The sequence below is a fragment of the Siphateles boraxobius genome, unplaced genomic scaffold (genome assembly GCF_051911475.1).
Source record: "Siphateles boraxobius isolate OS27281-9 unplaced genomic scaffold, OSU_SipBor_1 5, whole genome shotgun sequence".
In the NCBI taxonomy this organism is placed as follows: domain Eukaryota; kingdom Metazoa; phylum Chordata; class Actinopteri; order Cypriniformes; family Leuciscidae; genus Siphateles; species Siphateles boraxobius.
Window position 1 is genome coordinate 33,146,374 of NW_027509141.1, and position 27,112 is coordinate 33,173,485.

A 27,112-nucleotide genomic window follows, 5' to 3' on the forward strand; every position below is an offset into this window, starting at 1 on the left:
TCATAAATGAGACTGGCAAAAGCATTAATCATCATCCAAACACCAGTATGCAAGATTACATTAATGACTTCAAAACCAGGCCAAGCCAGTCCAAACAAAACAGACAGTCTATCTTTTGCTCAAATTGAGCACCGTCAGGGGTCCAGACGCTCGGTCAAGCACGGGATTCATGAGGAAGAGATCATCCAGGTGTAAAAAACAGGTCTGAATCGTGGTGAGATCCTGAGATGGCGGTGAGACGTACACAGACATTCTCAGGTCTGATTTATCGTCTGGCTACACTCAGTTCGAGCTAGTCTAATTGTTAATCTGGTTTTATATGCCCCATTTAATGGATGAAGTGAAGTCAGTGAGTTTTTTTCTTTTTGGCCTTTCATATGATAATGTAAAATACAATACAGGAACTTTTAAAGAAGACTAGCAAAATGATCATATCTAAAGTTTTCAAAAAGAAAAATGCATGAAAATATAAATTTTTAGTTCTTTAAAAGGGTTTGGAAGTATAATTATAGAAAACATTGCTCATGTTAGAACTTCGTTTAGCTTGTTTATTAAATTATTTAGTTCATGAGTTATTTAAAATCTTTTGGCTTTTATATTTCTTTTGTTGATATTTATGTTTGTGATCATACAGAAGAGTGGTCAGTTTTTTCCAGATTGTTAGCTATTTTGACAGTCCTGGTCAAAATAGAATGTGGCTTAGTCATGTGGCTTACAGTAGTCATGTGACAGCGAACACAGGAATACAGACAAACAGCACTTTCTCCAAGTGACACACACAAAAAATATATTTTTGCATTGTTTATTTTATTTTAAAACAGATAAACAGAAAGCTTGATACATCATATGAGATGATACATACTTCAATATTAAGTAACATAACTGGTGGAACGTGAACTAAAATATTTCGAATGACAACCTACAGACTTCGCGACCACTTTAAAGACATTATTTGTGATAAATAGTGCCTTTTCAATGTAGGTTGAATACAATTCACCAAGACAAATCATAAGTGCACTAGAGAGTTTTGATGAGAGATTTTATTGGACCTGTGTTGCATCTGGGTCTCTTAAAACTAGATCAAAACCGACAACCCCCTCATAGTTTATGGACTATACATTTTATGAACAAAAAAGAAAAACAATTGATTTCACCACGGGTAAAAGATCCATCTCAAATACGCCAAGATAGAATATAAACTATTAGCAAACTAAAAGAGATTTGTGAGTCAAAACACAGTTATAGCTCAAAGTATATTACACTGCACATGTCGAAGATTTGCATAATTATTTAAATGCATTATAATGTACCCTGAATCAATTCTCTCCAGATGAGTGATATAGTTTTTCGGCAAGTACAACAAAGTCCAACTGTAACATAAACTGACTCAGTTTGTCAAACATTATGCGGTAATGCTGTTGTGGCTCACTCCTTATCAAATTTCTGACATTTATTTGTATGCTACAGTACAAAGTCATGATGTTTGGAAATGCATAGCTTGGCTTAATGAACCTCTGCATTGTCTGTATTACAGGGAAACATATCAGTTGGATTTCTGTTTTTGACTAGAATAACTTCTGTACAGTTTTTAATGTAGTTCTTCGCTTTTTTACCGAAAGAGAGTGTCTTGTCTGTTGCCAAAATCTAACAGCTTGTGACCCGCGAAGTCGCCCTCTCACAAACTACAAGTACTGCTCGCCTTTCTCTGGTGGAGAACTTTTAACATTTGCTCTGCAATTTAAAAGAAAAACAAAACATGTTTGAGTTACAAGGGAAACGGAAATCGGGTCATCCACCGCATTGAAATGAAACAGTCCATGCTTTTAGGGTGTAGTCACTTACATATTGCAATAATACATATTTACAAAGGCAGTTTATGGGGTCACAAACAAAGAAGGGTTTTTTGGGGGGAACGCACACAACAGATATGGGGAGACAATTTTTCGAACACGTTTATTGATCATATGTTGGAAAAAAGGCACATGTATTTTAAGTATGTAGGGTGTAGAAGGGACATTTGTCCAGTCATACAGACAAGTGTCCAAATTTGGATTCTAGGTGGGAGTGAGGGACACAGATACAGAGAGTGGAGCTCGGACAGTCCTCGAATAAAGGCAGGGAGGGTTGGTCAGTCAGGGAAACTAGTCTCACTCAACAACTCATCCCTGAATTAGAGAAGAGAAGAAGACAGTCAGAGAAGAACAGCATTAGAGGAACCTGGGATTGAGACAATTCACAAGAGCCTCTCGGAAAATTGGATGTTAGTTTGTTATGTGGCACCACATAAACGTTTGCTGTTTGTTAACATGGAAACGTTAGGAAAAATGGACGATGAAAAGTGCACAGACAGCTTGTTTGATATGCCAACAATTTGACATCTCAGAAGGAATATTTGAAAGGAAAGTGTCTTGAATTACATGTCATTTGCATGCATGAGAGATGACAATGAGCAGTAAAGCATTTGTTAATTAAGGGTTGTTAACTTTTTACCATGTTCAAAAACTAGCACCTCATTGATTTTGGAGGCAGGAGACAAAACTTAAACACGACTTAATTTTTGCTTCAATTAGCCCCATTACAGAGAATTTGAATCTAAAATGGTGTGGGAACAAATTCACTAAATGGCTGCACATGTTATTCCAGCCAGAGTCCTGCACGCAGACGGGTGAACCGCTAATATTTGATGAGATGGATGGAATAATATTTACGTTGTCATTTGTGGTGCTGGAGCAGGCCAGGAATCAATAGGCATCCAATAGACTATTTCGACTCAATTCTGTACATGCTGCTGCTTTCAAACGATCCCATATTTGTGTCCACGCTCTGAAGACCATCAAAGGTTTCTATTTACATTGCATTGAGCATTATAGCCAATAGCGCTGAACTGACGTTTTTGACAGCTTCAGTGATTATATAGGGATTGCTCTTTGCTAGCTTTCTGCATTTAAAAGATCTGCAAAGTTAAAAAGCTCATAGTCTCCCACAGAAGGGATATATTCTGTCTAACAGTGGAAGCTGAAATGATTGTTACTTTTCCAACATGCTTGAGGTGTTTGGCCAATCACAATGTACTGGGTCAGCTGGCCAGTCAGACCACTCTGGGCTTTTCAGATGGAGGGGATTTGTAGATACCGCAACTCAATCAGAGCGTTTCAGGCAGACTGGGAATAGAGGTGCCGCTATCATATACAGTAATTAAAAAAGAATGTGTTTTTGAACATTACAGCATGTTAACCCATTGACTATAAAAAAAAGATGGATGACGTGTCTCCACTTGCTTCCACTGTAAAAAAAAAAAAAAAAGAAGCAGAATATCCTAGAAATAGTCGTTGGTGATTAGTCATTCGGAGCCAGAGTCTGTGCAGTAGTGATCCTGAGGTGAATCTGTGGTATCAAGGTCCCGCCCATATTCCCAGTCCCGCAGACTCAATCGCAAGCACAGCTGTCAATCATAACATTATGGGCTCTTTTTTAACGATCTAAGCGCAAGTTCTAAATCAAAGGGTGCAATTGCACTTATGGCGTGTCCAAATCCACTTTCGCTAGTTTAACAACGGGAAAAATGGTTGGCACGCCAAGCGATTGGTCTAAAAGGGTTGTCCCTATTCTCTAAATGAGTAATGGGTGTGTTTTGGGCACGTGACCTTTAAAAAAGAAACATATGGCCTCTTAAATCGATGCGTATATTTTCTAATGATAGTGGCGGTAGTAATTGTTGCCCAGAATTTCTTTCTTTTTTTTATAAAGTGTGTAAGTGAACGGCAGGATCAGTGTTATAACTCATCCTTAGTGAATTCCCCCATAGTATTTTAAACTCGCTGGTGAGGTGTTTAAAAATGCCAAACATACTTTGGTCTAAAACCAGTGTTGGACTTTCCCTCGAAAGTGCTGCTGTGTCTAAATAGCATGTTTACAGCTTGTGCTGGAAGTTTTTGACTCAAGTCAGCCAAATCCCAGTTCCCACACTGGAGCGCTAGAACTCAATGGTTTTACATAATGTCCTCTATGGTTCTAGTGGAATTCCCTGTACTTCAGCGGACAGTGGAAGTGTCGTAACTCCTGGTCTCCTCAATGTGGTGTAGTGTGACCATGGCTGAGAGGAACACGCATAGCTGGCAAACAGAGCTCCCACCAGCCAATCAGAACAGCATGACATGTTTCTAATCTAAAGGCTATGTTCGGAATGAAATACTAGTCTACTACTTGTTATACTGTAAAATGGTTATTTTACATTTATAATTTAATTTTGTACAAAATAAAAGTCTTAACATTTGGTGTCTGATTGAATAAGTGATGAAAGAGATGTTTAAAATCCTCCCAAGCTCATTGCATTGTGGGATACTGTATTCTGTGCAGTGTGCTCTCTTTTATAATATATGTTTTGGAAAATGTAGTAGTCATCAATATGTTCCATGCACGTGGTTCACAGTATATTATATACTGCAGAAATCAGAAGAGTAGTATGCTAGTCCGAACATAGCCGCTGTATCCCACATTGAATATTTCTATTTATTTCTCCTTTGACTTTATTTGCCTTTTAGTTTGCTGTCAGTTAGACTTTGTGGTTATTACAGTATTTCCATTCACTTTACATGAAAACACTTTGAGTTCACGTGGAAGTTTTCCCTGAAACCTATGTAAAATGAATAATAAAAAAATCATGTCCAGTGTAAATGCTCTTTTACTGTGTAACTTCTTAGGGATTTCAGCTTCAAATTGGTGTATAAAAAAAGTCTCTTTTTGGCAAAACATGTCTTGATCAAAAAGCTTATTAAGGCATGTCGGGAATGCCGTTCATATCAATAAAGTACAGAATTTCCATTCTTCATTAAAATGAATAGTAAAATACATGCTTGTACAGTATCTCTGAAAAAAGTACCCAAACCTCCTTGACCGTAGGCCTAGACAATGTAAGTGTTTGTCCATGTAATTGTGTAGTTTGTGTGTTTTGGACCTGGATGAACGGTCAGTGCGAGTGAGAAGGTGTACTCATGGTGGGAAGAGCTCTGTCTCTTGTACCCGCTGCTCTTTACATTTACAGTTTCTCCTTTTCTGCTGTGCTTTTATTTTTTGTATTTACACGTACTCCCTGGCTGTAGAGGGTTGAGATTGCCGGTAGAGTTGTCCTCTTCTCTCCTCATTTACGCAGGAGCAGCAGAGGAACGAGCCGCCCAACATCATCAAGATGGAAGCCGCCCATCCTATAAAGAGGGCGGGGCCAAAATCATACCTGAAAGACAGAGGCAACGCCTATATTTTAAAACAGGTATATATAATAATACTATATAAACAGGTATAAAACCAATATATATATATATATATATATATATATATATATATATATAACCAGATGATTCTCATGTTAAGGTAACATTTTACCCAAAATTCCCCGAAAATAAAGAAGAAATGTATCTTAATCATTATTTACCAAAATGTACAGTATAAATATACACTGTATGTATAGGAAGATTTTTATATTTTAAATGTATAGATAGATTAATTTTAGCCTTAGTAGAGCGCATATATATATATATATATATATATATATATACATTGTGTGTGTGATTAATAAAAATAATATATTAGAATATCAAAAGTTACTAGAATTTTTTTGAATTTTTTCCCAAAACTTTCATGTTCTCCAAAATATTTTGTTGTATGAATATCTGAACATATAATATATCAAAAGACAGCACAAAGCCTTTGCTTTAAAAAATGGTTTGTTCCAACTTCATGGATTCTTTTTTATCAACACTTAAATGTGGGTTAGTTTAGTTTAAAAAAAGGAACATTTGGTACAAACCTTTTCAGACTTTTCAACATTTATAATCAATGCTTTTATCGCTTGTTTCTGTTCCTTTTTTGCCTGTTTTGATCAGGAGATTCAGTACCCTTTCAGAAGATGCGTAATAGCGCCCCACTACCGTATAAATTTGAAAACATGGAAAGCCGAAAAAGTTTCGTCAATGGCGGACAATGAGTTAAAATACATGAATGGTCCTACCTGGCGTTAATTGGCGTATTCGGATCGAAGAAATGGTTGGTCACCTGTGTTGCGTACCAGGACACAGCCACCAGTGTGCACAGACCTAGACATAATAGAAATCACAATATTAGCACTGTCATTGAGTACATCTCTGTTTGTTTGCATATTTGCATATTTGTGACTAGAATAGCCACTTCCTGTTTACTCCTGCATGTCAAACCAGAACAGACCTCAAGAATGTGGAGGCTAATGGAGGAATGTCAATTAATTTACCAAAACGAATTTACACTGAATGATTTACGGCACTGAGGTATGTTGACCTAGATAACACAATTTACTCATTCTTAGCACAGTTATGTTCGTGTAGAGAGTAGTAATGACTTTGTTTACATTGTCTTTCAAGGGAAGGCCTAAAGTTTCTTATTAAGCTTAAGTGACCATTATTAAAGGAAATGTTCATGTTTTATTAGAAAACTCACAGTTTTACAAATTCTCACTCAACCTACGTGAACAATGTAAGGTGTTCAGTCTGGCTTGGAGTCTCACCTGAGAGCAGGAACAGACTCCCACCAGAGATGGCGATCTTGCTCTTGGTGGATGGGTTGTTGTCGCCCACCTTCGTGCATTTCATCCCGACCACACTCACAATGATAGCCATGAATCCCATCAGCACTGAGATCACCATCAGAGCTCGACACGTCTGAATGTGGACTGCAAAAACAAACATAATAGTAGAGTTTAAGTGGGAACTCAAAATAAAGGAATTTTAGACGAAAAAACCAAAATGGTTATGTGTAAAAAAAAAACTAATAAACTGGATCATTAAAACATTAAAAGTGTTGATCAACACTGCATCCTGAAGAAGGATGTGTCAAGCAGAAACATGTTGAACAACCCTTTTAATGTTTTAATGACTTTAACAAGCTTTTATGCCTTACCATGTGAGTGCCTTGGAATATATATATATATATATATATATATATATATAAACAATTCCCGTGTCTTATTTTCAAGTACAAATATCTAAACATCTTAAATCAAGATACATTAATTTGAGATGCTAAATGACCTAAGATTTTTAAGTCTGGTTTTCCAAAGAAAATCATCATAATAAAGTTGAAAAGTTGAGAAAAGAAATTGCCAATGGGGTCAGAATTTTTCTTTTTCTTAAAATTAAGTTTTAATTTGTCTCACACCATTTGAATATATACATCTTTAAAACAATCATTTTACAAATGAATTTATGCTTTACATTTTTACTATTTTTTCTACTATTTGTAAATAAAACCCTCAGAGTAACCATTTTAGCACCTTTTCCCATCTATTTCAGCACTTTTTGGTGGTGATTTCTAGCTGGTCTACTACATCAAAATTCCACTGATAACCCACACGTAGTTCGGTTCACGCATAAAGCTGTAGGAGTGACATTTTTACATGCTTCACACAGAGGGGATTACTGTGACTTTTCCACAAAGGCGGATTGTTTTCAATGACAGCTACATGCTAACATGTCAGTTCAGCTTGGATAATGACTTCAACTTCAACTCAGAATCCCACAGTAGATGCAGACCACCAACCCAACTATCCATGCATTGTTATGCCCACCTCAAAAGAAGAGTTCAGCTTAGCCACATGTAATGGGAATCACCATTGTAGAACGATTTGCTTTCAAAGTGTTGCATCAAACATGAATCCAAGCCATATAATAAGTATAACAGCATCTCAAAGAAGTTGAGAACTGAGGAGATATTATCACACAACTTTTGATGTATGATTTATGTGCGAAGAGGCCACGTTTGAAGCGGGATTTTATTGCTTTATGAGAGAGGTCATATTTTCTCGTCTTTCATCCTTGTTTTGCTTCATTTCTTGATTTGTAAGGAGAGCGTTTCGCCGAGTAACACTGTGATCTCAAGGTCATGTTTGAATGAGGGTAGTTAGACTCCGGGTGGAGGGGTCCTCCCACAATCCCTTGTCCAGTGCCAAGGTTGGCAGCGCCTGGCACGGACGAAAGGAAGGCAAGCACTAGCACAGTGGTGGAGAACATGCTTCAAGAGAAGCTGCATGTGAGGCTCAGCCATTGTCTATTGTTTGCGCTTGTGGGCTGCTTGACACGTCATTGAAAACATCTCTCAATGCGCTCCTCATACCAATCACTTATGACGTCATAATCATTTTTGACGCTCTTGATAATCTTTTTTTAAATGTTTTTCTAAAATTTAGAACAAAGGACTATAAAGCGAGAAAGTCTAGTTCGATATATAACCATATTTCACATACATTTATTTCCATTTCTTATTTTTGTGGTTGTCCACTTACATTATAGTTAATTATTTCTGGGTGACTGTGCTTTCTTTTTAAAATCAACCTCAACTAATAGGTTTAAATTAACCAACAGTGAAAGTTAAGAGTCTGTTAAGGTTTTTCTTTAAAATCATTGACAGTAATAGAACATATTTCTCTTAAATGTGTCTATTTTTTTATTTATTTTATTTGTGTTATAAAATGTTAAAATGGATGGATATACAGATAGATTACTAAATTATGTTCATTTTTTTATTATTCATGCATTTGGTGTAAATAGTTATGTTTTCTTCTAGGAGTTCAGATTTAAACCCCAGCTTAGTATTTATTATTTTTTTTTTTTTAATTTTTTTTTTTTTTGGTATATACTTCATTTTTAGATTGACACAACAAAACACTATCATTTTTGTTTGCATGGCATGCAGTATTTGAAAATGTTTACCATCCAGGTTTTTGTACTAACTTTGCATTAACATGGCTCAAGTGTGCTTCATATAGATGTTTCTTTATCCTAAATACTATGTTTAGTTGACAGCACATAATAACAGTTATTCAAGAAAAGACACTGGAACTGCTGCAGAAAAGGGCAAACAATGCAAGTTTGTGGGAGGCTGTCTGTACATACAGAAGCCAGAACATTGCAGTCACTATCTGACCAGATGACCTAAGGCTGGGATGAGGGGGGGACAGTGGAATCAGATGGTCCCGTCACCCTTTGTGGGCCGAGGGTTACAGATTCCACCATGAGCAGTACAGTACTGAGTGCAGCCTTTGTGGACGAGTGGTGGATCTCTGTGATAGAGATGTTATGAAAGCCAAATGAAATTCCACAAAACCTAACAGTATTTAAGTTGAAAGTGGCAGCCGAGGTTGTGAAAGTACTTTAGACAAATGTTTTCTGCATAAATCCATCAGATCTTATGTGCAAAGTTGATGCTTGATGACGCAAAGTGACCATAACACACATGTATTAATGTCAGTATTTTAGACAACATTGAGTCTAAGTTATGACTATGATTAATGGCACTCTTCAAAGGGTCCCAGTTTATATTAAGTGGCTTTAAGGATTATGTACTTACATTGAAAAAAAAGCACAATGTATTTATTGTGTTCATGTTGTATTATAAAACACTTGTGCTGCTATTGAGGAGTGATACTGGTAAGGTTAGGGTCAGGTGTGGTGGTATGAGTAGGTTTAATGGTGGGTTAAGGTGTAAGGGAAGGGTCAACAGTGAAATAACAAATCTAATTTGGCTACATACATTAATTACAGCTGTAATTACATGCAGGTATTTTTAAAATATAAGTACAATATAAAAACATGTATGTACACAATAAGTCCATTTGGTAACACTCTATTTTACAGTGTCCTTGTTACATATGTTACATGTAATTACCATAGTAATAACAGTAAATTATGCCTAATTACATGCAATTAACCCTCAACCAAATCCTAATCCTACCCTAACCTTATAGTAAGTACATGTAGTTAATTAATATTACACTGTACTTAAATATTTAATTACACTGTAACAAGGACACCTTAAAATAAAGTGTAACCGTCCATTGAATCAAATTATTAGTTTCAATGTAAGTACATAGTACTTAAAGCCACTTAATATAAAGTGGGACCCTTCAAAGTAATAACAAAAATGTAATGGTTTTCTGTAGCATTTTCGGTACAACAGAGAACAATGTCCTTATAAAAATCATTTTGGTCTTCATATGGTTCTTGAAGTTACTGTATTTGGGGATTAAAAAATTGGTTTATGGTTTATGGTACAATTGGTTTATGGGTTCTTTAAAGCATCCATAGATGCTTTCAGAAGTTTTTTGTGGAGTTCTTAAAGTTCTCCAATGACATCATGCTCTAAGAATTTTTTTGGTTCCATTTGGAACCTTTGTATTTAAACTTGATCAGTCAATCAGATACTTAGATCTGTAAACAATTGAAATTTAGATATGTTTGTATAAGTCCTTGTATCTTAAAAATGTAGTTATCTTAGATGTCGGCAAATGTTTGTTTGCATACAATCTCTTCTAAACGGCAATAAAGACGACCTGTGTGTTGTGTGGGGATGTGCATTCTGGACATATCTTTGGTGTTTGCCTGAACACTGGGCTTTTCTTCTCAACACAACTGCCATTCATCACTTCAAGACAATACGCTGTTATTAAAGCAATGAAGCAGAATAGAAGATGGCAAACTGTTTTCTCTGAACCATGCCACATTTATATTACATTTTCTGCTATTGTTATTATGATTGCTCCATATAACTCTTCAGAACCGCGATGTTTTGTCACTGACTGCAGTGTTGTAATATTTGACCAGAAATCATAAACAGATGTGGATGTGATGCGGTTTCTCATGAAAAAATAATTGAATTATCCTAAACGCACAATCATCAGCCACCATTCAGAATTGATTGTTAGGGACATCTTCATCCCAGGACCGTCCCAGAAATCGACGAGAAGTGACTGATTCTGATTAGATGTAACATGTCACCATTAAATTGACTATGACAGTGGCGCTAAATGTTGATTAATCGCGATGTAATTGCATTCCACGGCATTTCGACAGTCTGCTAGAGTCAGTGAGGTTAGTGTCACATAAGACTTTCATTATAATATGTCAAAACGCACATATTTTAATTTGATCGAATACACGAGTTGATTAAATCCATGTGCACACAGCCGCTCACAGAGTTGATTGCGCTTTTTTTGTTGTTGCCACCAGCCCCCATATCCAAAAAATCTTGATTTAATTATTATTTCAGATGAAGCTTTTTTAATTTGAGTCATATATCAGACTTGAACATACTTGACTGCACTCAATTCTTTATTGGTATTTATAGCTCTATGAAGAACCTTTATCTTTCATTGAACCTTTCCATTCCACAAAGGGGACTTTATAGTGGATAAAGTTTTTTTAGATTTTTAAAGTGTTCTTCACACTAAGAAAAAAAGGAGGAATCCTTTAAGATCGGTTCCCAGAAAGATTCTTTTGGGAACCCAAAATCGAACCCTCTTTGGAGCTTTTATTTTTAAGAGTGTATATCACAATATCTAAATTAAACTAATGTTGTTTCAAACCTATTTGGATTTCTTTTTTCTGTGGAACACAAACAAAGATATTGGAGAATGTTTTTGTTCATACATTGACTTGTTAATATCTTCTATTTTCCACTTTCTTCAGTCATACAGGTTTTCAATGACATGAGGATGAGAAAATGTTAGAACTCCCTTTAACCATGTGTCTGTGTTAACCTATTGAACTGTTTAGTACTTACCATCCAGCGAGAGCAAGGAGTCAAAGATCTTGCACTGCACCTGTCCCGTGCTCTGAGACGCACAGGACATCCACAGGCCTTCGTACAAGCCCACGGCCATGATGATGGCGTCCCCTGCGTACGAGGACTGCTTCCATTGGGGCAGGACCGTAGTGGAGATGATCCCAATCCAGCCACCCAGAGCCAGAAAATAGCCCAGGAGCTGAAACCCAGAGTTGGCCATAATTGTCCTTTTTAAACTATTGCTTTAGTGTAGAATTAGACTGAGTTCAATGAAGTTCTCCAGTTAGGAAGCCACCTGCAATTCCCTTATAAACGTGCAAAGAAATCCACCTGGCTCAGAATGAATCGAACAAGTCAAGCAGTTAAAGTCTGTCTGATTCTCGCTAACTCTTTGGTCACTCGCATATCCTTTTGTAGCTCTCGTTTGCTTCAGTATCTCTCATTTGGTGTAAGCCTGTGACATCCCTTGATTCTGGCTAAAACTGATCCCTCAAGTCTCCTTTCTGAAGGTACCCAACTTCTGGAGGCTGTAGAAAGAGTGTTCAGGGTGCCCAAGGATGCCGTCAGGATGTGGTTGAACGCTGCTTTACTGTCTGCATAGCTGTTCTTGTCATACACCAGTGCGTCTGGATGGTGCTCAGGGAGCAGAACAGTGGGAATGGGGGGGGAAAGAAAGGGGAATACTTCACAGACCAAAAAAAAAAAGCCTTGACGGAGTGAATGCAATGGGGGGTGGAGTGCCAGGCCGATGATGTCTCTCTGATTGGTGCTTTAGCGAAGAGAAACGCCTCCTGAAACTAGTGCAGGAGGGACTAATTAAGCCCAGATGTCACTAGTGGAGTCAACCCTCAAAAAAGTGGGACGTGTGATACGCCACAAAGCCCTAATTGCATAAAATTCTCAAAGTGAGCAAGTGTCTTCAAATCTTGCAGAGTCAATGAAACGTAAAACTCAGGTTCAAGTTCTGTGTCAGTAATGTGGCATCTGTTGGCTGACGTTGTTTTCCCCATTTGAACGTGTTCCTGCACTGACCCTTTTGAAGCACCACAGAGGCGCATAAATCAGCGTTTAAACTGTGCTCGTTTGAAAGGAAGTGTCACCCGCACACAAAAACTCTTGCTTCTGGTGGAGATTTAGGGGTTGGCCTGTGACAGCTCGGAGGATCTCCATGGGAACCCGCTCGGTTTAATCACGGAGCGAGGGAAACACACAGCGGGTCTTGCTGCATGGAATGAAGGCGCCTTTCTGGTCACAGAGCAGATCAACAGATTGTGAAGAACTTTCAGTGACAAAAGTAGAAACTTTTATTTTAAAAATTTTAATAAAAATGTATTTCTTAAGAAAATATAAGTGGCTTTCCTTTGAAGAATTTGTTACTATGATGCTAGGGTGTTATGGCCTGTTGCCATGGCATTGTTAAGGTGTTCTGCACTGTAAAAAAGGCTATTATATTTTATTTTCACAGATACCAAAAATTACTTTGAATCTATAAAAAAAACACATTAGACCAACAGTATTACGCCAAATGTTGTTCCAATTGTGTCGAATTTACGTTAAACAGTTTTTACTCAATACACAGTATATACCTTTCAAAAATAATTACTCAATTAAGAAAGAAAGAAACAACATTAAGTAAAAAAAATCTTTTTAATGTTTTATTGATCATCATTTTTCCAGTATACTCAAACCCATTCAATTTCTTATTGAAAAATGTTGCAGGGTTTGCATGCATTGCAGCGTGAATAAATTACGCGGCTGCTGTTTTGCTATTTGCTGACTTAATTTATACGGATGTTGTTGATTAATGTAATTTTTTTATACATTTTATATTTTTTACATTTGTTGATTGTCACCATTATTGAGGTTTGCGGGTTGAATGTGCAGCCATGTAAAACTACTAACCAGAATTTTTTGGTTTACAAGATTTCGGTATTTCTCTTTCAGAAGAAAAAATAGCCGAGTTCAAATACTGAGTGTCACTTGAAACTATGAGTAGTCAGAGCAGATTTTCGTGGTCATTTCCTAATTATTGGTAAAACAGTGTTACCTAGGACAATCATTAAGACACTTGTTGAGAAATTTTAAAAAAATAAATCTTAAAGGGATAGTGGTTCAAAACCTGTATGAATTTATTTCTTTTGTTAAACATGATAGAAGATATTGTAAAGAACCAAACTTGACAAACCTGAACTTGACAATTTAACTTAATTCGTTTTTTTCAATTACGCGTTTATTTACTTAATTAAAAGTCAACAGGTTTCTGCACTTTTTTAAGCCAACTGATCACTTTTTTACAGTGTACAGGTTTGAAACAACTTGAGAGTGTGTAAATGATGACAGAATTTTACATTTTTGGGTGGACTATGTTGCATTGATTTATACATTTCTTATACATGCTGAGTGGACCAAGTCAAGAGTTCACTGCCAAGGATCACACCTCTCTTCAACAAGTCACATGAATTTGAGGTAGCCTTCATGTATGTAGCATAAATGTTGTAGAAAGAGTTACGCACATAAGTTTGAGGTTAGTGGTTTTGTCCAAATTCCACTAAGAATGAGTAATAGCAATAGTGATGCTTGCCTTATTTTCAAACACCTCTAATAGTAAAAGCTACAGCAAAGAGAAAGAACACAATTCACTGTCCTACATATTTGGCAATCATAGAGCTACAGCTACATCAACAAAAACCTCACAAAATACTCCAGACCACAAACTGCAATCAACCTATGGGCTGATTTTAATTAGATAATTAATCTGGCATCTAAGAACTTGTAGATAGCCATTGCACAACGCTGTGAACTAGAACTTGTGAAAAACAAGTCATTATTTCATTGACCTCAGAGAGGTGGGGCAGTTCTGTGTTTTCCAAAACGTCTCATTAGGTTTTTCTTTGAAGCATCTTCTCGAAACAGGATTAGCCCCCACAGTCCATCCCCACATGGAGTCAGGGGTCGAATACGCACTCGGGGGCCCCTGGGATTGGTGTTATTACAAGGAGAGGGGTTAATTATCTAGATAGCAATGAACCTTCTTTTTTTCCAGAGACCACAAGACTGCCTGATCCATTCCTTCTTTCCATTCATCCACAACCCGTCCCATACGCGTCACACACATACACATGGATGAATTCACTATCCCTGCCTCCATCCCATGCACCGATCACCCCAGAGTTGCTGTTTACATTTGAGTGGGTCTCACTGAACTATGTAGCTCAGACAAGCCCTTTTACAAACAGCTCATCAGCCCATGTTTCTGCATGGATTAAAATACCATGTAACCATGCTCGTTTGCGGCTGCACCAAACCCATCACGGGTAACAAGACAGATCCACTGTTCACTGGGGTCAGCGTAGGAGATAAATAGACAGATAGATAGAGTAAATTAACTTGAATTGTATGCTTCATTGATATTGTGTCAATGTGAATAATGTTGTAGTTCTAATTTGCATAGGCCATGGACACAATTTAGTCTGTAGGCACGATGTGTGTCAAATTTCTATCAACATTTATTTCATTTCAGAGCTCCCTTTGCTCTCTATTGATTGATCGGTTATTTAAGTCATATGACTGAACTATAGATTCCGTTGACAATGTATCTTATACTGGGGGTGTGATTTAATGTGGGGAAGAACAGATACATGTCGTTTATTCCTGTGGGAATAGTTAAGCGTTTCCAAAAGTATTTTGCATTTTTAGAAAGAAAAATATGCTTAAAAATGATTGACAAGTAAGTTAATTTAGTCTGATGGCATTGTTTTCCCCAACAGAAATGATGCGTTGCTGTCTACTGTATCAAAATGGAATAATTTGATGTATTGTTTCTCATTGTTCTCAGCCTTACCTTTACAAAAAGCTTTATTATACTTATATACTGGCAAAGTGAGGTATTTTTGTTGTTGCTGCTTTTATATTTGTTGTTGTTTTGTTTTACAAATTTAAGCCTTGTAAACTGTTTTTGTAATGCTGGAATATAATTTACTGTATAATTTACTTGCTTATAATGTCTCTGGATTTTTTTAGATTTAATATTTAGAATGCAATATGTTTGAGGAGCTTAAGCCATTGAATACAGTCAAGGTAGTTTTTGAAGAATATTTCACTGCTTATGATGGGTAAAACAACATGGAGTACAACACCAGCCTCTTTCTATGACAGGCAAGTGCTATTCTGTTGCTTCTCTCCAGAGACTTTTACGGTTTTAGATCAAGGCACAATTAATGCTACATGGTACAAATAATACAAATAGTAAAAAGCATAATTTGAGACAGATTGTTAATTGAGCAAATATGAGCTATAATGTCAATGATCATCTACGTGCTAGGCAAAAAGCAGTATAGATACAGATGGCGGTTGAGGAGAAAGTGAAGTGTGTTGTAGTGAAAGTCCCCCCTCCTTCACAGGTCCAAACTTCAGCGGCTTAGAAGCTCTCTGGGAAACTCTGACCATTGAAAAGACCATCTGGTCAAGTTCACTGCTGGCTAATTAGAAATGAGACATTCAAAGGTTTTTTGTCCACCTCTGAAGACAGCAGACTCGTAAAAAAAGAAAGTTACTTGCAATTCAGACAAAATAGATTAAACAAATTAGAGAAGAGGTGCACATATGACAATCTGAGAATGCTGTTTTTACGTGAATGCTACCAACATGGACTACAGGATTCATGTTACTTGACTCCAACAATACACATGTAGAATTATGTGTTGTTCAGTGTGTTCAAGGTTGAAATGCCACACAAAAAAAAAGTACAATATTATGGTCAACTGCCAAGCTATTGTATAGCCAATATTAGGAAATTCACACTGCTACTGATTACAAAAAAGGTGCAAAAAATCAAATGTGTCCAAATTAGCCATCACCTCTCAAAAAGATAAATCTGGACTTGAATTTGGTGAATGGTAAGTATTAGTTCTTTGTAGGAAATGAAGAATTAAATGTACCATAGATACGCACATTATCCAGAATGCTTTCTGAGGGTCAAATCAGAGTAAATTTGATCTGAATAGTCACTATACTGTAAAAGTGTATTCAGAATGTAATATAATGTAATACATGTGATTTTGTAAATAGTTACAGAGAAAAACTGGGTGTCCCACACTAAACTATTGAGGATCACACACTACCAGACTTCATCATTTACGAACGCAGCAAACTCATACAGAAACATTTTTCTTGTTGCTAAGAGACACATGACAAATGAAAACAATGTGTTTTCTAAAATAAGCTCAATATATAAAACATTTGATATTGATAAATAATGTGCCCATCATACACTGTGATTTTTCCATGAAATTTGTCAACTTCTACTGCCCAAAATGTGCAGACTATGGCTTTCAGCAACTAGTACTGACGACTTCAGACTGTTAATCAGAGAAAAAAAGTAGTGTAGAGTGTTCCTGCCTTAACAAATATTGAATACAACAGAAGGGTTGTTTTCATTTAGTGCAACAGTCTGTAAATCACATGACCAAGTGTCTTCGCAGGAAACTGCGTAATGAAGTTGATGAACTAAACAAATTAGGGCATTATCAAATTGTAAAGTCTACTCAGGCACTGTTATGTTCATGTGGTTAGAAGGGTGGGAATCTTGCGATGCTATCTTACTCGAAGATTTTATGTAATTTTATACAAAAAGGGACACAGTATGGCAGAAGTTCTAGATGTGTTTGGTTGACACAATATATTGTGGCATTGATCTGTCAGGCTATTTCTAGTACTAAGAGTATTTCCTTTTCCAAAAGGCAAGCTGTCAAGACAGTTTGTAGTTATCTGAACTTGTCACTTTGATTAAAGGCAGTAAAACTGGCCAAAATCAAAAGCTCTCTGTGATGTTGGATGTAGATTGGGGGGTAAAATGAGTAAATCGGAACTGCTGTACTGGAAACAATTGTCAATGAAACATTAAAAGTGTTATTGAAAATAGGAAAGAGAGTTTTGTGCATGATCAAAGAAGCCATCTCATGTGACAGTGCCTCTCCTCATCATCATTCTGAAACTCTCCCATATGTGGCTCCCAACCGTATGACCCCGTTCCAGATTTGCCATTGTCATACACTGAGCGCAAAATCCATCCTTGCATTAGGGAAGGTGGTCAGATCCTGTCCGTTTTTCCACTCCTCTTTTTCCAGGCCCTTACAACACTAAGCTGAGCTTAAAAGTCAGCTGACATGATCAAAGATACCAAGTCATATTCCAGCTAACGAGACCGGAGTGTTCCCGATGCATGGAGGATACCTCCCAGAGGACCTCCCGTGCTCTCCGACATGGGAAATGAACGACTTTTATGGTTCGAGCCCCATTACCGTTCACATAATTGCTTTTTCCATTATTGTCGCCCACTCCTTCTTCTTTTGCCTTTATTGTATGCTTACAGCTAAGGGAAGCCTCTTGCATTCATCCCACTGAGATAGAGGGATCTTTTCTTTCACCCCCCTTCTATAATGTACATTTGGAGGGTTCGTGTTGAGCGCGCTTCTGAAGACATCAGAGTGCACTCAACGGCAGCGATGTCTGGAAAGAAATGAGAACAACGGGGGTCCTTTTTATTTGACTATGCACTTATCTTGGTCCGGATGGGCTCTTTGTTGCCCATGGCCAGTGAATTGCCACTTCCACCTGACCGAGAGAAAAACATCAGGCTGGAGTGGTGCCTATAGAAAGTTGTAGGCCCTACTTGAGAGTTTCCACCTGGGCGGAAGGGAGGGAGACGGTCCCTGCGAATGAAGAGAGCGAGAGTAGCCAATGTCAACATGCCCTTCAAGGGGGCCAAGCCCTAGGGCAGAGCAGCTGAGTTGGACGAAGAGGTTTGAAAATGGGGGATTAGAAGGGGAATGTGTTGGGCTAATCCACCATTATGCCATGGCCCTCAGGTCTTTAGTGACCTCAAAGAGTAGAAGGGCATTCTGCCGCCCAGAGAAAACCAGAAAACTGTCCGAGCAATTCCTAAAGGTGCATCACATTAAGCAACCTGTGAAAAAATGTCAGTAGTGTAGAGATGTATGAAGCACAAGTCACTTTCAAACCAATCAGCGTTCTGTTGGTCAGTGCAGCAAATTCGTGTGACCAACTTGAACATGAGTGAAAGTTGCATGGGGAACTTTATCACTCTCGCATGAAACTCCCAATCATGCAAATTCTTAGGCCCTGTCCCAAATAGCACACTTACATTAAATTACTTAGGACTTACAATGGTTGCCACATGCGTGTGTCCATTAGGGTGTCCCATTTGTCATTTTAGGTTTCAGAAGAGTGTTCATGAGCGCTTTGTGCCCGATATGTGCCCTTGATGCACACTTTTGCACTGAAGTAAGCTCTGCAAGACTTCTACAAGAGTTCGTAGCCGGAGGAAGATCACAAAGGGCTTAGGGCTTCATTTGGGACAAGGCCTTAGTGGAATAAAGGGTTTTCACTCACAACATTTTGCCAAGCAACTGTAAACGTGACTTAATGCTGTGATAGTTTTTAATTTCTCCTTTTTTTCCGTCTTTAACACAAGACAAGTGATGTTAGACCCAGGGGCGTCATGCAAGCCAAAATTCTGGGGGGGCACAATCTGAGGCAATTCTTTTCTGACGGTTAGACTAGGCTAGCTATCGATAACGTTACACTGACACAACTTAAGTTAATGCTCTGAATTCGCAGCTAATATCAAATCCATAACTATTTGATCAAGTTAAAATTTCCAGGTCAACCACAAATAATCCCACTACCTTTTAATATCATCCGATAACTAATTAAATGCCGATTTGTTGCTTTGCCCACTTACCACTTCAAGACCATCTGTAAAACATTGCCAGCTCAACGTGCGAGACGAGTGAGTTGCTTGAATATACACAGCAAAGATTCTAGAGCGCTGATTAAATATACACAGACACCATATTAGGAAAAAGGGGCGGGCTGATGCTGACCGATTTATTACACATCCAGAAGAATCAGGCATGTGATTGGCTAAGGACAAAAAAGCAGGAAAATATACAGATTTCTTGTTTTATTAACATTAAATAGATAGTTCTCCCAAAAAAATGTAATTGTCATCATTTACTCTCTCAAGTTGTTTTAAACCTGAATAAGTTTTTTTCTTCTGTTGAAGTTATTTGGAAGAATGTGGGTAACCAAACACTTGATGTACCCCAGTGATTTCCATGGTATATTTTTCACAATGGAAGTCAATGGGGACCAGCAACTGTCTGGTTACCCACATTCTTCAAAATATCTTCTTTTGTGTTCAGCACAATAAATAAATTAATATCGGTTTGGAACAACATTACAGTGAATAAATAATGACAGAATTTTTATTTTTGGGTGAACTATCCCTTTAAGGACAAGCGGCTGCATGTTTATTATTAGGGCTACTGTCTCTTTAAGACCCGTACGCAACGCGTCTAATTTGACAAGCAGATTTCTCTCAATTTTCTCGGTTTGCTTTCAGTTTAGACATAACAGACTTTCCTTATGTATTTGTGTGTAACCTTGTGTGTATTTGAGAGTATTAGCGAAATAAGACTCGAAAGATAACTTAGTCCAGTAACCAGGCGCTGTTAGACAGGCTTTTAGTGCATGTGCGCGTCGGGTGTTCGCGCTCAGTAAAGCACATGTTATAACAGCGCATCTGCAGTGAATGACATGTTTAACCGGCAAGGCTTTAAAGCACATGCAAATAATTAACTTTTGTGAACTCACTGAACTGATGTGTCACGTTCCTCTGCGCTAACATTTGATATGAGTATTTGTCGCATTGTAGCCTACACTAATGCTGTTGAGACGGAGGCGCCAGAACTGCAACTGATAGAATGCACGATATGTATTTCTACAAAAGCAGTCAGCAGCTTGTTTGGAGCAAGGATCATAGCGCAAATTTGAACTATATCGATATGGTCTAATTCCATATCACATTTAAAAATATATAGATATATTTTTTATATCGATATCGGCCAGTCCTACTGGTGGCCTAACGGCGATGTTTTTGTCAACTGACAACGATACCACAGTAGCGCGAGAGCGACTGAGGTACGAAATTGAGCAGGTGAACAAGCTGAACGCAAATACGTCCTTGTTGATACTTGGAAAGGAAGGAAAAATCTGTACACACGTCAGCCTGTTATGTCCTCATATCTCCTCTCCTTTTCACTCCGGCAAATCGGAAAATCCGGAAAAATCACATTCCTGAGAATAGGCTACATTTGAGTCGTTATAGGCACTGGTAATTATGGAGCATAATAGGAATCAAAAAAATTATCAGGGAGGAAAAATATGAGGGGGCACGTGCCCCCTCACTTTGAATGGGCATGACGCCACTGGTTAGACCTTCCTGTTGTATCCATGACAATCCAACATCTTTATTTGACAGATCACATCCAACATAGACGACTCTCAAGAAATTCCTCATGGCATCTTTCATGTCAATTTTGAGGTATTTTGAAGTGTAGGAGTACGTTTTTGCTTTACCTAAATTACCTGAAAATTTATTTCCAGCCAGTTTCCAAACAAGGGCACCCGAATGATTCTCATCTCATCCAATTCAGTGCACTGCGTTTTTTTTTAAAGCAAAAAAAAAAAAAGCATTCTGTGTGAACTGCATTCATTTAACTCCATAAATCTACCATTGCCAGTGTAGCATCCACTGATTTCACTGGCAGAAGGACTTAGTAGATGGACTGCAGTGTTAAATGATAGACTGTCACGGAACTTTGTTATTACATTATCATTAAATCGCGGGAAAACCAACCATGGTGAGGAAAAAAGTCACATGCAGTTTAAAAAATATATTGTTGCCACACATGATTACTGACATCCATTGCTTAGAAATGACATTACATCATTTATATTGAAATGGGGAGCCACTATTTTCAAAGGCAATCTCAATGACACCATGACTTTTCCCTTCAACCTCTTATCACAGGTCGCTTCTTCTCATATACCTGCACCTCCTACCGTTTGAAGACATTCCCTCCTCCAGCCAGTAAGGATGAGCTTTATGGTTCCCCAAGCACAATCGCACTCAGTTGGAGACTGTCCCAGCCCGGCACTGGAGTGATCCAAGTCTTTGGGGAAATAAGACGACAGTTCATTGCAGCAACCACTGAAGTCATCATTCAGGCATCCATCAAAATATACCAACAATGCCACCCTCTGTCTCCATTTAGACAAGATTGGGTTAAGATTTTAAGCAACTTGGTTAAAAAATATGAGAATACATTGATGTGGATTTATGATTTTAGAAAATGTGAGCTGTCAAGGATTTAGGGCATTTGCAGTTCAGAATTTCAGCTAGTGTTGACTACAGAAGCCCAATAGGCCATGCATTATATATTTTTTCTGACCTGTTTTGTAATTATCCTTTCTTAATTTTCTTGTGATTACAACTCAATCCGACGTGACTTGTCGACATAAGATTGTTTATTTAACCTTTTCAATAGTTTTTTTTGGTCTCATGGTAAATGTAATTGTCAAGCAGGATCTAGTTAACTTTTATAATAATTTTCATTGGTTCAAATAACTACTTAAAATGATAATTCACCCCAAAATGAAAATTCTGTCATCATTTACACACCTCAGTTGTTCCAAACCTGTATGAATTTCTTCTGAAAACAAAAGAAGATTTTGAAGAATATGGGTAACCAAACAGTTGATGGGCTAAAAATACTATGGAAGTCATTCGGCCCATCAACTGTTTGGTTACCGACATTATTTAAAATATCTTCTTTTGTGGTTACCAGAGGAAAGAAATTCATGCAGGTTTGGAACAACTTGAGGGTTAGTAAATGATGACAGAATTTTCATTTTTGGGTGAACTATCCCTTTAAAACGTCCCTGTGTGTTTAGAGTCACTGCATTGCAACTAATTAGCGCTATTACAGTTTTTTTTTCAATTGCTTACACACTAAAATTAAAACTTTCCCACTATTAGCAAAACCTTACACTCAAGGAGCAAAACACCAGCCTAGATTTGCACAATTGTAAGCACGTTGTCAGCTTCACCCTTTTTGCAAAACATTACACACAGTGATTTGTAAAACTCTACACACATTTTCACACCTTAGACACAGATAAGGATTGTGAGGTTACTTCCTTGTCATTACAAAGCCCCGGTTTGCCATTGACCACACTAATGAATGAATTGGATATGCACATCCATCAGGCGTGGAAGCACACATGTGCTAATTTGAAAACGCAGCACTCAGGTGTGCTATAAAAGGCAGCAGGTGAGTTCACCTGTCTTCAACAAAAATGGAAGGAGCTAAGAGGAAGAGGTTAAGGAGGTAGAGGAAGAGGTGAAAGAGGTAGAGGAGGAGGCCCAGGTAGAGGAAGAGGAGATTAAGGGGATAGAGGAAGAGGCCTAGGTAGAGGAAGAGGTGAAGGAGGTAGAGGAGGAGGCCCAGGTAGAGGAAGAGGAGAAGAAGGGGATAGAGGAAGAGGTGAAGGAGGTAGAGGAAGAGGTGAAAGAGGTAGAGGAGGAGGCCCAGGTAGAGGAAGAGGAGATGAAGGGGATAGAGGAAGAGGCCTAGGTAGAGGAAGAGGTGAAGGAGGTAGAGGAGGAGGCCCAGGTAGAGGAAGAGGAGAAGAAGGGGATAGAGGAAGAGGCCTAGGTAGAGGAAGAGGTGAAGGAGGTAGAGGAAGAGGTGAAGGAGGTAGAGGAAGAGGAATAGGAGGTAGAGGAAGAGGTGAAGGAGGTAGAGGAGGAGGTCCAGGTAGAGGAAGAGGAGAAGAAGGGGATAGAGGAAGAGGCCTAGGTAGAGGAAGAGGTGAAGGAGGTAGAGGAAGAGGTGAAGGAGGTAGAGGAAGAGGTAAAGGAGGTAGAGGAAGAGGTGAAGGAGGTAGAGGAGGAGGTCCAGGTAGAGGAAGAGGAGAAGAAGGGGATAGAGGAAGAGGCCTAGGTAGAGGAAGAGGTAGAGAAGGACTTGTAGAGTTGATAGAACCTGAACAAAGAAGACCAGGACCAAATTTGACTCAAGAAATCCGTGCAACACTTATTGACCATGTTATCAACCATGGACTGGCACCGATGGAAGCTGGACAAAGAGTTCAACCAAATCTCTGGTTGATATTGTAACTGAATAGTTACAGTATTCTTGTTGCTTTTACAGTAGTTTTTCTTCAGAGTCAAACTGTATATGTACTTCATGCAGTAATTTTTATTTGTCTACAGATTTTATTTTTTTCATTGATTTCATTGTTGGTTGATTACTGTAACTGATTATGGTAAGAAATACTGTAAATAAATACTTGAAATATGAGTCTGCAGAAATCAGTGTTGTGCAGTGCTTGGTAAGTTTATAGTAGGCCTATTTGTGTACATTCTCCCTATATCTCAAACTAATCATGAAGAATGTTGTTTGTTTGTCACAATTTATTTTTCATCTAAATTATCCCTTACATAACAATGTCTGGCCAAAAATCTAGCACATGCTATTTCCTAAAAATATTTTTTTTACAAATGTGTTTTTTATTTATCACAGCAGTGTGAAACTGGTTGCAATAGTGTCTGATCATTGAGGACTGTGTTGGTTAAATGAAAACTAATAGCATTTTCACAAATATGTGTATATCTTTTGACTGAAGTGTGTATGTTTTGACAGAAGTGTGTCATTTTGCAAATAATCTAGGAATTATGCCAATTGAGTGTGGTGTTTGGATAATTGTGATTACATTTTGAGAAAAAAAGAACCCGGTTTTCAAAATTGCGTGTAAACAATTGAAAAAAACTGTAATAGAAATATTGAGAAAGTGATGTGATTATAATGAAAAGGATCAAATTCATGTCTAACTTTTGTCCTGTTGCTCTAGCTTCATGGAAACACTGGCCGATTCCATGTCAGATCTTGTTAAGTCTGCTGTTTTTCTTTTCCCGGCTACCTTTTCAAGCCGTAGAGTTAGAATTAATCTCGTCAGGACATGTCCTGCTGTGTCCGGCTAAATCCTGTCCTGGGAGAGACATGCTTAGTCTGTCTCCGGGGAAACAACCACTAATGGATACTCTCAACCTCCTCACTTTCAGCTAACGTTTCTTCTGTGAAGAGAAAACAAGAGAAACGTTGCCTATTTAGTCTCAACTGACACTTCTTTTAAAGGCCACAACACTGACTTCTCAGAATTGGTTGTGTGTCTTTCACTTTTACTCCTCTCTTTACAGGAAGGAGCAATTGTCAACAGATTACCGTATTATGAGCCCTGGTTTAGACATTTACTGCAGTGCCCTATCACCTTACTGTAAAAATGTATATTGGCAGAGGGTTCCTGTGATTTCACTGAGTCTGGGGACAATTAACTCTTAATGAATTGTGCCCGCTAATATTGTTGTTTATTTGCATGTGCTGTTTGCATTTGATTCACTATATAAATATGCAAATCAGGTAACTGCAGAATATGTGCTTAACGTAATGGTGTTGCAGGTGTTATGTGCTATGCGAATAGTGCTGACATTTGTGTGTAAGGCGTAATCATTAATAAGCCTGCATATACATTTTAATATTTAATTTAAACACTAATGATTCAGTGCTATTTCAGCTCATTTTGTTCATTTAAGATAAATTGAAGGTGGTTATTGAATAGGGATGGTGTCATGATTAGCCACGCACTTCCTGGGTTTACTTGGACTACATTTCCCATCATACACCTCCCTGGACTGATAACACCAAACACAATACACCTGCACTGCACTGATTGCACACACCTGCACTTCATTTACACACACATAAAAGCCACTTCCACACACCACTTCTCGGTGAAGTCTTGATCTGCCCCGGCCATCATTTCTGAGCGTTATCTTCCCGAGTTTGATTTCTGTGTTTGACCTGTGGATTGTTTATCGTTGCTGACCCACCTCTGCCTGCCCTGACCCTGGACTGTTTACTGGACTCTGATTCTCTCTGCCTGCCTCGACCCTTTGCCTGTCTACCTGGTTTGTCTCAGCCTTGCCTTCTCTGTTCTGTTTGCCACTGTTTGACCCTGCCTGTTTTGACCATTCTAATAAATGCTGCAAATGGATCCGCTTGCGTCTGCGCCACCATTACAGATGGGTCATGACGGTTGACTAATCATCCAGCAAGTTGATTAGTTGTGTAAACTAGTTTAATACATATTTTTAGTTTTGATATTTTAGCTGCGGTGCTTCTATTAGCATACTGATAATGTTTTAGCTGGGAACAAATTTAGTTCATCCCCTTTAAAGTCCTTGCACATTTAAATAGACATATTTTGCTGTTGTATTTCATACAGCTTTGCAGGAGTTCTGCATCAGCATGAAATGATATGAGTCACTCCATCTATTTTCTAAATTGAGTTATTGATCTTATTGGACTGTTATTTTAGTGAGATACTATTACAGTTGTGAATTATATATTTTCTGTTTTCATTTTAAGTTTCACTCAGATGTACTGTACGTTACAGTGTGCAAGAAAAGACCTGTTGCTACTTCCTTTTTTTTAAATAATCACTTTTTTGCCACACTTGATCCATTTTTGAATGCAACAACATGTCTTATGTAAAGTCTGAAAGTTGTCCAGTCGTACCAGCCTAATTTCTTAAAGACCAATTACTCAACTGATCGGTCAGGCAACCAAACAACTAATAGATGCTAAAAAAAATAAGTTGTTTCGCACATCCCTTTTAGTGATTAAGACACCGGTTGTTTAGTGAATTCACCCCACTGTGTCCCATAAGGCTTAGGGGCGATTGCCATTATAAACGTCTCATACTTACATACTCCATGTAAGACAAAAGAGCTTGTATATGAGCACAACAGAACAAGTTTCATACCGCTTAGTATACGCACGACAGATTACTTCTGAGTGAAAAGGCGTAAATCCATGTAGTACTGTATTGTATGCCAGTCACAGTGTTAAGGCTTTGCTTTTCTATTCTGTTCGAACAATAGCTAGCCACATATGCCACAATCCCTGAAGCAGACAATGTGGTCTGTGTCTGCCAGAGTTTGTATGACACGGCGGGCAGCCCAACACAAAGACGGCATACAGCGAAGACACACGCCCGAGGAAAGGACTGTAAATGCTCTCGTTCCGCCGTCAAACATGTCAGAATGCAAACAAACTTCATGTGACTGTTCCTTCATGGAAGTCTCTACCTAAGTCATGCATTTTAGTATAAAGTGACATGCGTCACAGTTTGAACTGACCAACAACAACGCTAATTGACCCCAGCCCTTATGCATACAAAGTCAATGTCCTCATGTAAAGGTCAGATGGACACGTGTGGGGTGTGTAAATAACAAAAGAAAAGAGGCAAGACTACAGAAAGTGCTTCCAAAGTCATTACCATGGAACTCTGAATTATTTTGCATTTGTTTTACATCTCATCAGCTCAAACAAAAGACAATGGATGTGTGGTAACAGTAAAGGTCTGCACCAAGCATCTGAACACCCAGAAATCACAATACTGTAAACTCCTAAGGTGTGTAAAATCAAACATATTTCAAAACATGAATGCATGAGAGTGTGTGATCATTACTAATGGCTAGCCTTTTTGCCAATTTCAGGGTGGCTTCCCATAGTGTCTTCAGTCACTGCCAACAAAAGCT

The 27,112-nt window shown here is 38.1% G+C and overlaps 1 protein-coding gene across 3 annotated transcripts; it reads right to left on the minus strand.

The window, feature by feature from the left end:
- Positions 1–790: 790 nt before the first annotated feature.
- Positions 791–26,637, minus strand: cldn19 (claudin 19). Of its 3 annotated transcripts, XM_077204030.1 has the most exons (7): positions 26,278–26,637; positions 21,511–21,620; positions 11,581–12,828; positions 6,533–6,697; positions 6,005–6,089; positions 5,087–5,230; positions 791–1,731 (listed from the first exon to the last, which is right to left on the minus strand). In XM_077204030.1, exons 3-7 carry the CDS (start codon positions 11,801–11,803, stop codon positions 1,683–1,685), a joined length of 666 nt encoding a protein of 221 aa, XP_077060145.1. In that variant the 5' UTR covers positions 11,804–12,828; positions 21,511–21,620; positions 26,278–26,637; the 3' UTR covers positions 791–1,682. The 3 variants fall into 3 exon arrangements, with proteins under 3 accessions (XP_077060145.1, XP_077060146.1, XP_077060147.1); XM_077204031.1 differs by lacking the exon at positions 21,511–21,620 and having other exon boundaries at positions 26,335–26,418; XM_077204032.1 differs by lacking the exons at positions 21,511–21,620; positions 26,278–26,637 and having other exon boundaries at positions 791–2,165; positions 11,581–12,678.
- Between the last annotated feature and the right edge of the window lie 475 nt (positions 26,638–27,112).

Bases quoted from the DNA above. Each gene is read 5' to 3' on its own strand.
- cldn19 (XM_077204030.1), bottom strand. From the start codon at position 11,803: ATGGCCAACTCTGGGTTTCAGCTCCTGGGCTATTTTCTGGCTCTGGGT. The intron at 6,090-6,532 runs GTGAGACTCCAA...TATTATGTCTAG, and splicing joins GAGTCTGTTCCTGCTCTCAG to GTCTGTGCACACTGGTGGCT. The intron at 5,231-6,004 runs GTAGGACCATTC...TCTGTCTTTCAG, and splicing joins AATACGCCAATTAACGCCAG to GTATGATTTTGGCCCCGCCC.